The sequence below is a fragment of the Anguilla rostrata genome, chromosome 17, assembly GCF_018555375.3.
Source record: "Anguilla rostrata isolate EN2019 chromosome 17, ASM1855537v3, whole genome shotgun sequence".
In the NCBI taxonomy this organism is placed as follows: Eukaryota; Metazoa; Chordata; class Actinopteri; order Anguilliformes; family Anguillidae; genus Anguilla; species Anguilla rostrata.
In genome coordinates, this window is record NC_057949.1 from 27,439,244 (window position 1) to 27,457,024 (window position 17,781).

General features: G+C 49.0%; 1 protein-coding gene across 1 annotated transcript; it reads left to right on the top strand.

The window, feature by feature from the left end:
- The first annotated feature begins 1,962 nt into the window (after positions 1-1,962).
- Positions 1,963-17,414, top strand: LOC135243217 (polycomb protein suz12-B-like). The gene is made up of 16 exons (XM_064314873.1): positions 1,963-2,786; positions 4,159-4,205; positions 4,382-4,446; positions 7,382-7,450; positions 8,114-8,163; positions 8,372-8,457; positions 8,694-8,925; positions 9,539-9,641; positions 10,132-10,235; positions 10,959-11,138; positions 11,557-11,645; positions 12,547-12,690; positions 13,257-13,414; positions 13,953-14,149; positions 14,654-14,735; positions 15,084-17,414. Exons 1-16 carry the CDS (start codon positions 2,603-2,605, stop codon positions 15,481-15,483), a joined length of 2,190 nt encoding a protein of 729 aa, XP_064170943.1. The 5' UTR covers positions 1,963-2,602; the 3' UTR covers positions 15,484-17,414.
- Positions 17,415-17,781: the final 367 nt, after the last annotated feature.

A 17,781-nucleotide genomic window follows, 5' to 3' on the forward strand; every position in this document is an offset into this window, starting at 1 on the left:
CTGGGCGGGGGGCGGGGGTTACGTAAGGGCAGTCGTAATCCTGAACACACAAACGACCAAGTGTGTGGGATTACGCTCTGTCCCTTTACATTACGTTACTGGCATTTAGCAGACGGTCTTATCCAGAGCAACTTAGGCAACTATTACACAGCATATACAGCTGGATGTATACTGAAGCAGTGAAGGTAGTGTCCTACCCAGGAATTTAACCTGTGACCTTCAGGTTACCAGACCAGCTCATTACCCCATGACACTACACTACACATGATATTTAACAATGGGGAGGTAAGACCGGAGATGAGCACACAGCCTCACTTTTTTCGTTTTCTAAAATGATTTCTTCTGCCTTTTTAAATAGGGCAGGGGATTCGGAGAGCTGCCCCAATTTCTGCACCAGTGATTGAGGTTCCACTGGGGGGGTGTGGTGGGGGGTGGGGGGAGGGGTTTGGGGGCGTTTTGGGGCCTCCTGGGATAGCCTCGACCGTGTCTGGCCTCCGCGAGTGTTCCATCATCTCTGGTCCAGAGCGTCACGTCTTTGGGGTCGTTTCACGGCAGTTAAAACTCTTTTAATGTTTATTTCTGGGAGATTCTGCTGACTACACCGCCAGCATTACAAGGGCTGCAAGTGAGATGCAAGTTACATGTTTCATATTCAAGCAAGCATGTGAAAAATGCACAGTGCCATGTAAAAGTATATTTGCCCCCATCCTGATTTCCTCTATTTTTTGCATATTTGTCACACAAACTGTAGTATTAGACTAAGGGAAACTGAATAAACACAAAATCATACAATCATTTTTAAAATGTGTTTTGAGTTTGGTTCCCCTTGTCTAATATTACACTTTGTGTAAAGATCTGAAAACCTTCAGTGTGACAACAAATATGCAATAATGGAGGAAATCGGGAAGGGGGAAAATACTTTTACCAAGCCACACTTTTAAAGGCAGTAAATTGTGTGTGTGTGTGAGTGCGAGCATGTGCGTGAGTGTGAAAATGATATAAGAAGTGTGTGTTGTGAGGTTGATAAAATTGGAACTGATACCTGGGTTTGTTTCCCGCTGCTGTTTACATAAGTGGTGTACATATTTATGTAGCACACAGATTGGCAATATAGTGAAGATATAAAGATGAGTGAACAAGCCATAATGTTTCAGGGCTTGGCATCTGAGGGGATCCAGCATTATCATCATTAACATTAGTACAGGTTACGTTTCATAAGTTACCTCAACTATCATGTTGCTTGAAAATGAGATAATATTTAAAGTAAGCTTGCTTTTCTTAAGATGGGTGACTTTATGATGTGATTTTGAGTTATTCCTGTGTGGTGCTAATGATCAATTAAACAGAGAATTTGGGACCCTGTATATTGTTTCTGGATTATTACCACCCATGAATTGGTCGAATAGTTGAAGCTTCTCACTTATTCCACTGATTTTCTCAGTTTCCACAAGATATTGAACATGCAGGAATCTCTGCAATGAATCAAGGTTAAGCCACAGAAACTTCTTTTCATCACTAATGACACTGCCAATGCCGATGCCAAACCTGAAATAGGCTACTTGTTTCTTCCATAGTGTGTTTCATCTATCTGGGAATGCTAAAATGTTCCATCGGGAAGTGAGATGTAGAATTTAAACACTGAAACGCGCTGGCATTCTTCTGTGAGTGATTTCGGGAGTTACACAAAAAGAAAACATGCAAGCAAATTGTACTGTTAAACATTTATCAATAGGGGCCGTCTAATTTGACGGCCGCTGTGCCCATAATGCACCATGGCATTCGTACACAGCGATTTCCCGCAAAATAGTTTCAAAGAGGAAAGGAGCGCGAGCGGCAAATTCTCCTCTCTACCGAACTTGTTTGTGGTGTCTGCGGGTGGATTGAAAACGCGTCAGACCAATTACAGTCGATAGAGTTCAAACAACCTCTTCTATTCGGTTACATTTTGAAAGAGGGCGGGTAATGTGTTCACAGCAAGTCACACTTGCCTTGTCCGCGAGGGAGTCAAACGGGAGTTCTGTCTGTTTTGGGGGGAAGCAATGATTTTAACATATTTATTTTAATCTTGAAAACTGCTTCCTATTATATACACATCTTTTCAGAAATAGAGAAAGGGGGTATCAAATGCTTAAACTGGACTTACATATACATTCAAGTGATTTCTAGCGACACTATTTATATCTCACCATTTAAAACCGCCTGCAACAATTATTTCATGGCTTCTCCCGAGCAACTGGCTATAGAGCTATCTGTATCTGCTTTGCTAGCGAGCTAGCTACAGGACTTAGCTAGCTAGCTATCTAGTTGTTAGGTTCCGATAAGTAAACAGAGATTATTTCTCGTTGAGAGATAACTAGCTAGCTAGCTAGCTAAACCACAACAGGGATCACGCACAGCTATTCTCAAGCTAGCTAGCTAGCTTTCTAACGTTGTATTATTCTAAAGCCGGACGTTAAAACGTTAGCAAGTAGACAACTAGCTACACACTTTAGCTAGCTGGCCACTGTTTTTGGGTGAAGAAGACTAGCTAGGTCTCTGTGTCCTTTGTTTTAAAAAAGGACTAGCTGAATTATTTCCGTCATCTGTGCAATCCGCCGTTTTCATGGCTCCTCAAAAGCACGGCGCGGGGAGTGGTGGTTCTGCTTCGGGTCCTGGTTTGGGTTGTACTAGTGGTAAAGCCAATGGTGGTGTGTACCAGTCCTCCGCTGTTGTGATGGCCCCGGTGAAGAAGCCGAAGATGGAACTCATACAAGCCGATCATGAGCTTTTCCTCCAGGCCTTCGAAAGTGAGTTAACGTTTCCCGTCCTCGGACTTTATTTTGATCAACGCTAATGATAAAAAAAGTCGCTACTAGCTACATAGCATACCTGTAATTTAATTTAGCTTACCAGTTGTTTAACTTAAGTCGACTGCTATGCGGCGATAATGTGGTTGACTATAGAATACCTAGAAGATGGGCCAAGATTAACTTTAAACACTGGCATGATAACGTTAGCTGCTTTAAGATGATTGACGTGCTCAGTGGAATGTGCCTCCTGTCTTTGGCACTAGCGACGTGCTCTTCTATATTCCGAAAAACTGTCTTTGCCTGCATTTACTAACGTTAACTGGCATAACCAGCTAGCCAGTTAAAGCTTTGCGGGTTGCTTGCTTGATATTGTGCTTGTTATCTAGCTAGCTAGCTGGGTAATGATACTTCATCAGTTGTATAACTTCGCTAGCTAACGTTTACCAGCTATCTAACCCCACGTTGATTAACGCTATTTCATAACGCTAATTGTTAGTGGAATGGTTATGCGCTTTGTGGAATAAGTCGCTAGCAACCTCAGCTGACTAGCTAACGTGGCAGTATTCCACAAGTTATTGGCGTTATTTAAACGGCTAACGAGTTTGTGTTACGTTGAATAAATCAAGTCACTGACTAGCTGGCTGACTGTTTTATTTGGTGAACTAGCTACCAACTTGGTCAACCACTGCCTAAAACATGCCTTTACTATCTGGTGCATAAATTAGACTAATAGTAATAGGTAGCTAGCTAACGTTGTATGTAGAATCAAGCCTCTAATTTCGGTTCACCTTTTTGGTTTTCTCATAGCCAGCTAAGATTTTTTGAAATTGACGTTATGTTCTTCGCATACAAACGTTGGATACCTAAGGCCAAGGGTCGTCTTGATAGAATTAGTATGTTGTTCGCTTGTCAAATAATTAGCAGCATCTTACTTGAGTTTGTGGATGAAAAATTGACAGTCGACTCAGCGCACGAGGCCCTCCGGTTTAATGGTACATTTCAAACCAAATTGAAAGGTACCATTGTTCAAGCTGACAAAAACAAAAGTATCGAGCGGATCTTAAATTCTGCTGTCATATTGCATGCATTGTAATGAACATGTAGAGGTATACAGGTTGAGCCCACTTATCTCGGTTCTTGTGCCTGAGATCCATATCACCCAGGTGTGGACACATTAACCGGCACAAAGCTGTAAAATTAATTCTTGAGTGGCATCTATTTGCATTTAACAGTTCAAACGCTTAGCCAGGTTACCAATGTTTTATGAAATACCCTTTGACTGAGTGAGTCTGAAAATGGACAGGGAGGTGGGACCTTTCCATGTGGAGATGGTGAACAGTTGTGTTTCCATATTTTCTGTTCCTTGCAGAACCAACACAAATCTACAGATTCCTTCGCACCAGGAACCTGATTGCGGTATGTTTTTTCTTTAACTAATAGAGATGTATCGCTCCAATACTTCCACACAGTAGGGTTGTGTGTAGAAGTGTCTGTATAGGCGATGGGTTGTTTTGCTGTGAACCTGAGGTGGTCTTGTGTCTGCTGTCCCAATTAACACTGGGAACTTTTTTTTGTCCCTTTTTTCGTTTCAGCCCATTTTCTTGCACAGGACGCTCACGTACATGTCCCACCGGAACTCACGAACAAATGCCAAAAGGTAAACACAGGGAGCCGAACGGTGCTTTTTTTTTTTTTTTTGAGCATTGCTTGAATGCTTTTGCTTAGAAAGGCACCCATTTGGCTGTTTTGCTGTTCGGTGTTGCCAGGACGCAGAAAGTTGGCTACTGTTTTCTGATGGCGTTCAACAGATTAAGAGTTGCCCGCAAGTGGAAAATTCTATTTAATGCACACAGATTCATTCAGAAATGGAATTGGTCGTTTAAGCCCCTGTCTAAGAGACCCAGTGGATTAGAAATGTACAATCCTGGAACATACAGTAGCCAAATACTTTTCTGAATGTAGTAAAATATAAAATTCTGAAATGATCTGTTTCCTGTTAACATGAATTCACATTGTGCCTGCTTTACATTTCCTTGCATCTTTGTGGAATTAGCCTTCTTGCGTTCAACCTTCCTCACACACTTGCAATATGAGGCCAGTGGGGTTTCTTTTCCTTTTGAAAAAAATAACATAGCACTTTGCAAAGCGAGTGATCTGACTAAATCATCTGCTGCGTTTGATGAGAACGTCTGAAGATCTTGCCTTAGACGTACACATTTGGAAATGGCCGAGTTTGAGATTTCTGAGATCTCGCTCTTTGGGGGGGAAAAAAAACATCTGAACTGTATCATCAGCACGAGCGGGGGATGTTGGAATTGTTTTATTTGGCCTAATGATTTAAGACTGTGATTTCCGGCTCTTTTCAAGTGGGAAGACCTCCATGTGCACGGGCTGTTTCCAGCCCCTGACACCCCCCCCGAGCTGTAAAGTATAAATGAAAGGAGGCGTGCTGAGGCCAGGTCCTGCTCGGGCGCTGGGAGCCACCCGCCGCCGGTGCAGCAGACGCAGGCGGCTGCGTTTCGTACCAGAGTGTGCTTTCGCACCGAAGGCAACCCAAAGGGACGCTCGTTTACTTGGAACCGACGCTAAACCACTGCACGTCTTCCGACCGTTTAGATTTTTACTATTCCTCCTCGTTCCGAGAGAGCTTTACAGGTTTTTTTATTAAGCGCTAGCTGAGGAGAGGGAGTGGGATTCCGAACTCAAAGCAGTTCGTCCTGAATGTGCTGAATTGCAAAACTTCGCTACTAGTTAGCTTTGACTTGAACTTTGCAAGCTTACGCATATAAGTATTGTTATTTTTTTAATAATAAGATGTGCACGGCTTTCTGTTATTACCTGTGTGCCTGCTGGAGTTCAGAATAATTCTTTTAAGATCCACTGAGGGCTGCGAGGGTTTTAGAAAACAGTATTCCAAATATTCCATCCATTACCTATAGCTGCTTATCCTGGGCAAGGGTCGTGGGTGGGTGCTGGAGCCTATCCCAGCATGCATTGGGCGAGAGGCAGGAATACACCCTGGACAGGCCGCCAATCTATCGCCAGGACAAAAATATGACACTATGAATTTGGTTTAGATTTTCAGGAAGGACTGTAGTTTAAAATGAGTTGTCAGTCTGTGTGTACGTATGAGAATGTTATATGGCTGCTGTGACTCTGTACTCTGACTGAGCTCCTGTGTTTTACTGGACTTTTACACAAGCAGGGCTGGAATTTTGCACTGTTGACAAATAACTCCGGGCACCTTAGTTCATATTGGCCTGAAATGGGATGAAACACAAGCCTTATGTGTCATTGCAATTTGCGAGCCCAAACTGTGTTTTTGTTGAGCATTTCAGGAAGAGAATCTGTTTTAGAAAACCGTAACTTTCTACATACTAGGCCTAATTCTTTGTAAAAAAATAAAATAAAATAAAAAAATAACATCAGATAAGCTATTTCAAAATAGTTGTGCATGTGTGAATATCATGATGATGGTTTACTGACAGGTTTTGTTTATAGTGAAGGTGCTACTATTTATTTCGATATTTAGGTAGGCTATTTCTTGAAAAGAACTTACGCCGCTGGTTAAAATGAGACTGGCATGTTCACACTGGGGTGAAATTATAGCGTAAGAATTTTTGACTGGAATACACTGTGGGCTGTACCGGCTTGTCATTCGCTTACTGTTACGCGGCTGTTAGCAGAGGAGGGCTGTGAGAACCCGGCTGTTTCCACTCCGTGTAATCAACCACACTGCGGGAACTGCACAGTCATCAAAGAACAGGAAGGTGTACTTCCTTGGGTGAAAATTCTGACGTTTTTCCGTCTGCATCTTGGAAACCTGGACCGCTTTGAGTCCGTAATACTGCTGCCAGACTAAATATTTTGTTTGTGAATGCAATCGTTTTTTTTTTTAAATATAAAAAATAGGTTCAATTGAATTAGTCTGACTGGAGAGAAATGAAGTGGAAAGTGGTAAACCCTAACTGCTGCTGCTGGAGGTGAAGTGAGTCGCCTGCTCTCTGCGTTTTGGTGCCGCGCTGAATTGCGCGGTTTGCAGATGAACCGGCGTGTGAGAGATGGAAGTGCTGTTTTTTTTGTTCTCTGTAGATCTTTGTGGCGGTGGAGTTGGTTCCCGGCAGGATGCTGAGCTTTGTGTCGATGTACTCTGAGTGGCTTTAAGTGTCAGTGAGCAGACGTGACGGCAGAGAGATTTTTACTTTAATGAAACAATCAGCAAGTCGATGATCTTGAAAAAGAAACTACCACTGAATTGTCCTGCCTAAGTTCACTTGTTTTGCGCTTTTTACACATATTGAAAGGTCTCATCCAGCTCAGTGTGAGCCCTGTAAATGCCATAACACAGTAACTAGCAAAGGCTTTAAAAAAAAAAAAAAACCTCACATGGCAAAACTACAATGCTGTTTTGGATCAGTTGTGTTAAGGAACTTTTTTGATGCTGTAAATTCCTCTCTTTTTATTTTTTGGAAATGAGAAGTGTTTCTGCAGCAGCGGCCAATGCCTGTGTGTGTTTCTCTGCATTTCACGAGTGCAGTAGTCTGCGGAACCCCTGATGTGATATTAACCCCTGATTTTGTCTGTGGCTCCAGGAAGTCCTTTAAAGTGGACGACTTGCTGTTCAAAGTGGAGAAGATGAGAGGAGAGCAGGAGTCACACAGGTAAGAGCTGCCGTCGGGTTGCATGTGTGTTCACTGCTTCTGTCTGCGGTCGTTTAAAACTCAAACCTACTTATAAAAAATTATTTATATTTTCTCCTCGATTTAGATTTTTTTTTCAGGAGGAGAGGGCGGTCACGTGACTCCTCTGGGTCATGTGATGCGTGTTCTCGCTTCTTTTTCCACGCTTGCAGACGCACCGCCGATCACGCGCTGGCCCGTGTTGTCGGAGGACAACGAGGCCAGCGCGTTCGCGGTTCGTGCGTCCGCATGCGCCTGGTCTGACCAGCAGTGGCCGCTAGAGAGCGATGAGCCCAGCGGACCTAGCCGGCTCACCCGCTAACATTCCCCTGTGAGGCCGGCCCTGTTGTTGCCTCGCCAGCGTGACCTCCAGCCGTAGCCGGCACTGGTGCGACCGGGCCTCCAGCACCCGGTCACCGGGCTCGCGTTTGGGTTTGGGACCGACCATCTTTAGAATCCGGCGTCTCAGAACCTAGTTTTCACCTGTCCACCTTCTCTCTCTCTCTCTCTCTCTCTCTCGTTTATATCGACTACTGCTCCCTGTCACAGACTGAATAAGCGTCTAACATGTTTTTTTTCCTGTCTCTCTTTCTCTCTCTCATTCTCTGTCTCACCCTCTCTCTCTCTCTCTCTCTCTCTCTACAGCCTGGCTTCACACCTTCAGCTCACATTCACTGGATTCTTCCATAAAATAGGTAAGCTCTCCTTTTACGCTCAGGCTATGGGGGGAGGATCCCTGCTCTGTTTTTAAAGTTTGGTGACTTGACTGCTTGGAGTGTGAGATGCCTGCTGTATGACATCCCATCATTTTGATTCTTCGCTGGATCCAGGGCAGCTGGAGTTGGGTTAATGTTGCCAAACTTTACAAAGTTCCTCTCTCTCTCTCTCATTCCCCCCCCGCAGAAAAGCCATCGCAGAACTCAGAGAACGAACAAAACTCTGTGTCTTTAGAGGTGCTACTCGTCAAAGTCTGCCACAAAAAACGCAAGGTAAAAAAAAGTGAACACCAGCTTTCATTGTGTGACCACCTTGGGTCCCTTCAGCTCACATAAGATAACGCTGAGCGTTTAACGGTTAAATTGCTTCTGGTCAATCAGTCCTGGTAAGCATGTGATAGTTAACACCAGTAGTACTACTGGCCTGGAGGGCTGGATTTGAGTATCCCCGGTGTAGCGTGTGTAAATGCACTGAATTTGTTCTGAATGAGATTTGTTCTCTTCCCCAGGATGTCAGCTGCCCGGTCAAGCAAGTGCCCACCGGTAAGAAGCAGGTGCCTTTGAACCCTGACGGCGGCCAGCCCAAGCCGGGAGCCTTCCCCTCGCTGGTGGTGTCCAGCAACGAGTTCGAGCCCAGCAACAGCCACATGGTCAAGTCCTACTCGCTGCTGTTCCGCGTGTCCCGGCCGGGGAGGCGGGACCTCAACGGCCTGGCCAACGGCGAAACCAACGAGAACATCGGCAAGTGCCCCGCACCCCGAGTCCTGTCGCCCGCACCCCGAGTCCTCTCACCCGTGCCCGCACCCTGAATCCTCTCGCCCGCGCCTGCTCCCCGAGTCATCTCGCCCGCGCCTCAAACAGCCATGTCCGCACCCCCTGAGTCATCCCCTGAATCATCCCCTGAGTCATCCCCTGAATCATCCCGAGTCACATAGCTGCATCTCGACTCCATCCTTTCCGAAATGCGTGGGTGGGTGGTGCGTGAAGCTCGGAATGCCTCGTAACTGAGCGCCTCATTGCATTCCACTTCAGAACATTATGGACGTTTTTTAATTCGTGAAATGGATTTCGGGTCATTTCTGGCATGAAATGACCCCAGCCCTAGTCTCAGTGTGTGTTTCTCTTTATCTTCTCAGCACACAGCCTTACCCAGGCTGCTTACGATACCATCTCTATGCGTTTATCAGCAATGCCCCGGATGGGATGTGAACCAGCAACCTCTGCAATTGCAACCCCTCTTCTACCGACTGTCGTATTTATAGTGCTGGCCCTTAAACTCGCAATTTGCTGTACTGTGACACTGTGGAGGTTTACACCGGTTGCGCGAGCTTATCTCTAAATTTCCTTTCCCTAGATGTCATGGAGGAGCTTCCAAACAGGAGGAGGAGGAACATGTCTCATCGAGAGGACGGGGAGACCACCTTCGTCGCCCAGATGACTGTCTTCGATAAAAACAGGTAACAGACGACCTTATTTTGAATGTCCTCTGTCTCGTAGTTGTGTGCTGATTGCACCCAGAGGTGATTAAATGCCGTGGCGTGGATATGTGGACAAAACCACAATTTCAGAATGTTAAGTAGTCAAGCACGACCATTTAAACATTGATATAAAGGATCATGGTACTTGTAGTATTATAGAGTACCTGGGAAGGCTTTGGATATCCTGTCCTGTTTTGCTGGACAGGCATTGCCAATTTGCATAGTTTGTCAGGGCAAATAAGCATACGCATGGATTTGCTTGTGTGAGTGATTGAGTTAGTGTGTGAGTTTAGCGTATGCGTGTGTCTGCGTGTGCGTGCGTGTCTGTGTGTGTGCTTGTGCACGTATGTGTGTGTGTGATTCCTGCGTGGTTGAATGTGTCTGTTCTTTATTAAGCCTCACGGCTCTCAGTGGCAGTCTTAGTGCCTGGCTGGGGCATGCTGGGTAAATGGGCCTCGTCCCGTTCCAGGCGTCTGCAGTTGCTGGATGGGGAGTATGAAGTGTCCATGCAGGAGATGGAGGACTGCCCGGTCAGCAAGAAGAGAGCCACCTGGGAGACCATCCTGGATGGGAAGTCTGTCGCCTTGCCTGCGTTGTCGTCGTCTGCGCCTGCCCGCCTGCGCCTGCCTGCCTTGTCTGCCGCCCTGGTCCCCTGTCGCTGCGCGCCGCTCTGTCGTCTCCCCTGTCTGTCTGCCTGCTGCGCCGCCTCTGCGTCGTCTGTCTGCGTCTGTCTGTGTGCGTGTCTGTCTGTCTGGCTATCTGTCTGTCTGGCTATCAGGCAGACAGCCTGTTGGTCTGGCTTTGTCTGGTTAATACATTGTTGAGGCATCTGCAGGAGTGTTGTCTAACTATAGCGCGAACAAGGTCATGTGATCGTGTATTTCACACGCCTGTTTGGCCTGAGGCATTGTGAGACTGTAGGGAAGGGTGAGATGGGGGTGAGACTGTGGGAAGGGTGGCAGGGAGACTGTAGAGGTGAGCGAGTAGACTGTAGGGAATGGGTGAACTGAGGGTAGGGGGCTGTAGGAAGGGTGAGGGGTGGACTGTAGGGAAGGGTGAGACGGGGGTGAGACTGTAGGGAAGGGTGAGAGGGGGGTGAGACTGTAGGGAAGGGTGAGGGGGGACGTAGGAAGGTGAGAGGGTGAGACTGAGGAAGGTAGAGGGTGGATGAGGGAGGTGGCGGGTGAGACTAGGAAGGTAAGGGGGGACTGTAGGAAGGTGAAGGGTGGACTTAGGGAAGGTGACGTGTGGATAGATGTGAGAGTGGTGATGAGTTCTCCGCCCCCCTCTCCCCCCAGTGGCTGCCCCCTTTCGAGACGTTCTCTCAGGGACCCACGCTGCAGTTCACCCTGCGCTGGACGGGCGACTCCGCCGACAAGTCCACCGCCCCCGTGGCCAAGCCCCTGGCCACCCGCAACTCGGACTCCAGCGCCGTGGAGAGCCGGCCCAGCGCCGTCAAGCCTGCGCAGGCCCTAGGTGAGGAGAGGGGGCGGAGCCCCGCCGCCGTCCGTTTGTCCGGGAGGGCCCGCCGGTCTCATCGGCACTTTGAGCGGGTCTGTGAGAGTGTCTGACTTCATTTGAGCTGTTGCGCTGATTTGATTCTTCTCCCTCTCTTTCTCTCTCTCTCCCCCTCTGTATCTCTCTCTCTCTCTCTGTCTGTCTCTCCCTCTGTATCTCTCTCCCTCTGTATCTCTCTCTCTCTCCCTCTGTATCTCTCTCTCTCTCCCTCTGTATCTCTCTCTCTCTCTGTCTCTCTCTCTCTCTCTCTCTCTCTCTCTCTCCCTCCCCTCTGTCTCTCTCTCTCTCTCTCTCTCTCTCTCTCTCCCTCTGTATCTCTCCCTCTCTCTCTCTCTCTCTCTCTCTCTCTCTCTCTCTCTCTCTCTCTCCCCTGCAGCTGTTAAGGACTCCATTAGCACAGATATCCAGACGAGGAGAGAGCAGATTTCCGTTGAGCCGCGGCAGAAGCTGCGCATATTTTATCAGGTGAGCTGCGCAACTCCAACCCCCCCCCCACGGCCCCTCCCTGTCCCCCCCCTCCCCCCTCCGGGTTCACATCAGGCGGCCTGAAGTATTATGGGCTGCTTTGTACTCTTAAGTTCCACAGGATCAATTACTGATCCGATGCTTGGATACCGATGAATATTCAACTCCGTCCTTCCTGTATGCGTCGTCATTGATTGGGCAAGAAAATGTTTTTTTTTTTTTTTTTGAGTGGCATCCTGAGTATGCATTAGCCATTAAAAATACGGGATTATTCCTGGTGCATGCTGCACTCTGATCCATTCGGCTGAAAAGCCACTGCAGGTTTGGCTGTGTGCCCTTCATCTTAAACACATGTCTCATTAAAAATGCATGCATGCGCTCGGAAGAGATGCAAACCAGAGCAGAACTCGCTTGCTGTCATGTCTTGCTCCATCACTGCTGATGGTGCTTGCAAATTGGACAGGCCAGGCCCACTGGTTTGTACATTAATTTCACTACAACGTAATGGTTATTGATCACTGGAAAATGAAGTGTGTTCCTTTGTAGACACAACATATTTTAGTTGTGGATCTCTAAATGTAGTTCCACTGTGAAACATTAACCATATAGCTCAAGGTATCCCTGACTGTTCTACCAACAAAATCCTTAAAATCATCCACTCTTCCATAGCTCTTTTTGGAATGTTGGTTTTTTAAATTTATTTAAAGCCAGTGTTCTAAAACTCTATTGCTTTAAGTTACCAGTAGTGATTGTGACATCAGCACTGGAATGATTCGTTAAGATTCTAATCACGTATTTGTGACCTCACACCATAAAGGGTTAAAACATCATTGAAAATATGTGCACCTGATCAGGATGGTAAACCTGTTTCGGCAACGGTCTGAAATGTCGCCCCCTGCAGTTCTTGTACAATAACAACACCCGGCAGCAGACGGAGGCGCGGGACGACCTGCACTGCCCCTGGTGCACTCTCAACTGCCGCAAGCTCTACAGCCTGCTCAAGCACCTCAAGCTGTCCCACAGCCGCTTCATCTTCAACTACGTGGTGAGTGCCCCGCCCGCACTGGGACCTTCAAAACCCCTCCCCCCCCGCCCGCAATGGGACCTTCAAAACCCCTCCCCCCCGCCCACAATGGGACCTTCAAAACCCCTCCCCCCGGCCCACAATGGGAACTTAAAAACCCCTCCCCCCTGTCCGCAATGGGACCTTCAAAACCCCTCCCCCCGCCCGCAATGGGACCTTCAAAAATCCTTTCCCCCCGCCCGCAATGGGACCTTCAAAACCCCTCTCCCCTGCCCGCAATGGGACCTTTCTACGCCCCTGCACCCGCGCTGCCTCCCCCCCCCCCCCCTCCTCCTATGCTGATCTTTCCTCCCCACCCTCCACACCCCCAACCCATTCCTTGAGTGATTTCAGCTTTTCCACTTTGTCACCTTATAACAGGGGTTATGAGGTAATATTCAGCAGTAAAGCCTTGCTCAAAAACCTAGAGACTCCACCACCAGGCCTGATTGATCCTGTTGTGTGGATGTGGTTTACAAATCTCTGGGCTGTGGGGATGGTGAGGGGAGGGGCTTCTTTCTGACTCCGCCTCCCCTGTCTCTGTCCAGCCTCACCCGAAGGGAGCCCGGATAGACGTGTCCATTAACGAGTGCTACGACGGCTCGTACGTGGGGAACCCTCAGGACATCCACAGCCAGCCCGGCTTCGCCTTCAGCCGCAACGGCCCCGTCAAGAGGACCGCCGTCACCCACGTCCTGGTGTGCAGGTAGGAGCTCTACAGGGACGCCAGCCACACACACATACACCCTACAGGGACACCAGCCACACACACACGCTACAGGGACGCCAGCCACACACACACACACACACACACACACACGCGCTACAGGGACGCCAGCCACACACACACACACCCTACAGGGACACCAGCCACACACACACCCTACAGGGACACCAGCCACACACACACACTACAGGGACACCACACACACACACACACACACCCTACAGGGACACCAGCCACACACACACGCTACAGGGACACCAGCCACACACACGCCCTACAGGGACACCAGCCACAGTGGAGGTTTTGGGGTGGGGCTATGGGGTGGATGTTTGGAGGGGTGGGGCTATGGGGTAGATGGGAGTGTAGGTTTGTGGGGCGGGGCTCCAGGGTGGATGGGAGTGTAGGTTTGGGGGCGGGCTCCAGGTGGATGGAGGTAGTTGGGCGGGGCCTGGGTGTTTTGTGGGATGTTTTTTCGCGGGCTTTAAGCGCTCTCTCTCTCTCTCTCTCTGCCCCCCAGGCCCAAGCGCACGAAGCCCAGCCTGTCGGAGTTCCTGGAGTCGGAGGACGGGGAGCGGGAGCAGCAGCGCACCTACATCAGCGGCCACAACCGCCTGTACTTCCACAGCGACAGCTGCATGCCCCTGCGGCCGCAGGAGATGGAGGTGGACAGCGAGGACGAGCGGGACCCCGAGTGGCTGAGGGAGAAGACCATCATCAACGGTGCAGCAGGGTAGACAGACGCACGGTCGTGGGCAGACGCCGGGCTTCATCTAGCGTTGGTGCATGCGGTGTGTGGGTGGTTCAGGCAGGTTGTGTTCGCGGTTGTGTTGGGGTCAGACAGGATCTGGTGTTGGGGTGAGGCAGGGTCTGGTGTTGGGGTCAAGAGGCGAGGGAGGTTGTGTGGGTGTGGGCGTTGGTCAGGCAGGTGCATTGGGTCAACGTGATGTTGGGGTGAGGCAGGGTCTGTGTGGTCAAGCAGTGGTGTTGGGGAGGCATTGGGTGGTCTGGTGTTGGGGTCAGGCAGGGTCTGGTGTTGGGGTCAGGCAGGTTGTGGTGTTGGGGTCAGACAGGATCTGGTGTTGGGGTGAGGCAGGGTCTGGTGTTGGGGTCAGACAGGGTCTGGTGTTATGGTGTTGTCGCTGTGGTAACTGGCTTCTCTGTGTGAGTGTCTCACTGTTCGGGTAACAAATTTCTAATGACTGTATCCCCCCCCCCCACAGCAAATAGAAGAGTTCACAGACGTGAACGAGGGCGAGAAGGAGGTCATGAAGCTGTGGAACCTGCACGTGATGAAGTACGGGTACGTATGATATTACGCTGTCACTTCAGACGCTGGAAACCAGATGTTACAATTTCAGCCTTTCATTCAAAGTAAAAATAAATAAATAAATAAATAAAAAGTTAATATTGTGAATTGGACTTGGCGGTATCAGCCGGTAATCTGAAATTATGTTCAGTCAGGTCAAGAATCATTGGCATAATTGGACTGAATGAGGAAAGACCGGGCATTTTTCATGCTGTCGGTCGGGTGCTCTGCTCTAGAGGTTGTTTCTGGCGTCTGAACGTGAAGACCAGAGCAGCGGCGAACGCCCTGCGTAGCGTAGCGTGAGGTAGCGTGGTCACTCACCGTGAATCCCCCCCCCCGCAGGTTCATAGCGGACAATCAGATGAACCTGGCCTGCATGCTGTTCGTGGAGAAGTGCGGGCCCTACATTGTGGAGAAGAACCTGTGCAGGAACTTCCTGCTGCACCTGGTCAGCATGCACGACTTCAACCTGGTCAGCATCGTCACCATCGACAAGATCATGGCCCGCATGCGCGACATGCAGGCGCGCAGCGGCAAGGAGGGGGAGGGGGGGGCGGAGGAGCCGCCCGAGCCTGAGCCCCAGCTGAACGGAGGCCACGCCCCCTGCGCCGACGCGCCCTGTCGCCATGACAACCGCGAGGAAGACGAGGAGGAAGAGGACGAGGAAGAGGAGGAGGAGGAGGACGACGACGAGGCCTCCCTGCCGGGCGTTCCCAAGCACAGCAAGCGCCAGAAACTCTGAAGCTCCGCTCCCCCCCTCCTTTAACCTCCCCCCCCCCACCACCACCCTCTCCTCCGCCCTGTGACTTGGCTGGGCTTCTGGGGGCCTGCAGTTGGCTGGAAGGGGCAAACTGCATTTCGCAAACAGGTTTTTTTGGGCATCGGCCACATAAAGTCCAGTCGGCTCCGGCCGTAGCGTTGGATTTGCGTCGCGGCGAACCGTGTTTCCTGTCGTACTGAACAAAGGAAGGGGTTAACCCTTCTGCCACAGCCACAACGCTTTCCTTTCCTTCCCCGGGTCGGGGTAGATAACTAAACGCAGCTAGAGATAGATGTTAATGCATAATGTGTTTGGGAAGGGAAAGGATCAAAAGATTTTTTTTTTTTGTGTCGTCATCTTCCCCCTTTCTTCCGAGCCCCGGAGATCATGACGTGTTTCAGCACTTCTCTCGTTTTAGGTGCTGGTTTGGAAAGATGCAACTTTTTGTTTTTTTAATATATATATTTTGAATAGAGAGAAACTCAAAGATTTTTGATGGCTTTTGTTTTTGCTCATCAAATGTGGGGTCGTGTTTGATGCATTCTTGAAAACTTGAACTTTTTTTTTGTACACTTTGTTTAGTTTGTTGAAGTTTTGAGACGGCCCCTTCGTGGCCTCTGTCCGCCTGACTCTGAAATGCCAGCGCAGCCGTGTCCTGTCCCACCCTGTTCTGCTCTGGACCCAGAGCCAAGGACCCCCAAAGTGGTCCCCAAAGAGAAGGAGAGTCCATGCCCACCGGCTACCCCACCCGCCCCCTCAGCTTTGCCTGCCCTCCTCTGCCTATGCAAGGCCACAATCTGCCCCCCCCCCCATTCACAGGGTATTTTGGCGTGGCAGAAAACAGGACCCCCCCCCGCCACGCTCTGATTCCCTGGCCGGAAGCTGTTTACAGGTCTCCCCGCCCGTTTCCGCGGAAACACGGAAGGTTCTTTCGTCGTCGCCGCTGCCGCCTGCTCCGTTTGCTGGACCTTTCTTTTCACGTCGCCAGCGGCGGGTGGAGTTTGGGAGCTGTGGGATTGGGGAAGGCCAGCGAGCCGGGGCCTTCCCCACAGCCCCTGTGACCCCGCCCCGCCCCTCCCTCCACCGCCATCGCTCCGCACTTCCTGGGCTCATGCGCATTTGCGCTGCAAAGGGTTAACGTTTTTGCCCAGACCCCCCCCCCCTTCTTTCTCTCTGGTTTTAAGATGCTGGAGTGATCCCCCCCCCCCCCGTTAAATGTTTTTTTTTGAAGTCTTTTAGAACCTATAAACTCTTGTTAGAACAATGTGTATATACAGTATATATATAAGTCGAAGAAGAATAAAATGTTTGCTCACCATGAATATATTGGATTATAAAATGTTGGGATTTATAAGGGCAGGATCTTTTTTATAAACTGAAGAGGCTTTGAATGGACAGCAGACCAAAGGGGGGGAGGAACATACGTTTCAGCAACCTTTCTTTCTTTCTTTCTTTTCTAAATCCTGATACCACGCCAGCAGTAACACATCAGTGATGACCGTCAGGTTGCATTTTGAAGGACTGGTAACAAAAGCTTTTCTCAATTTTTTTTTTTTTTTTTGCTTTAATTTGCTTAAAGCAGCCCACGGGTGTGTGAGAAGGAGGTGGGACTTGGGATGACGGACAGGTGCGGGAGCCACTCGTGTGGCCTCACTGCTGGCTGCTTTCGCCGCTTCCGGAAGAAAAGACTGGCGGTATTTGCACAAGATAATTTTCTGTTTGTTTCTGAGCGGCCCGGAAAAAGAGGGGAAATGGAGGAGAGGAGGGTGGAAAAAAGAAAAAAAAAAAGTCTAAACTTCATGAACCAACATTATGTGAAAACCAGCTTATTAAAAGTTGTGAATTTTGTAATAAAGGAGGCATAGAAAATGTTTGTTTTCTATTTAAAATAAAGAATTTTTTTACCATTGTCATTTGGAGGTTGAGTGGCATCAGTGGAGGTGGTTTGACTGACATGGGCACTAGTGTGGGGTTTGGGAGGGGGTGGGGTGTGGTGGGGAGGGGAAGGCAATCCACAACATCAGCACTTTAGCCACCCAGTTTATTCAAACGCAAACACAATGTGTGTGGCTCTAAACAAGCACGAGTGATAAAATAACGTTGTTTAGTGAAATCGTCACGGCTGTAGCGTGAGGTAACGATCTCGTACGTTTTGTCTCATGAATGCAGACCGTGTCAGCGAAGGTTTGCAACGATGCCAGTTTTTTGGTTATGTCCTGTGAGGAGAGGGCGCCCGGTTCAGGTCCCAGGGTTTGGACGTACCTGTGAGGAGGAGGAGCG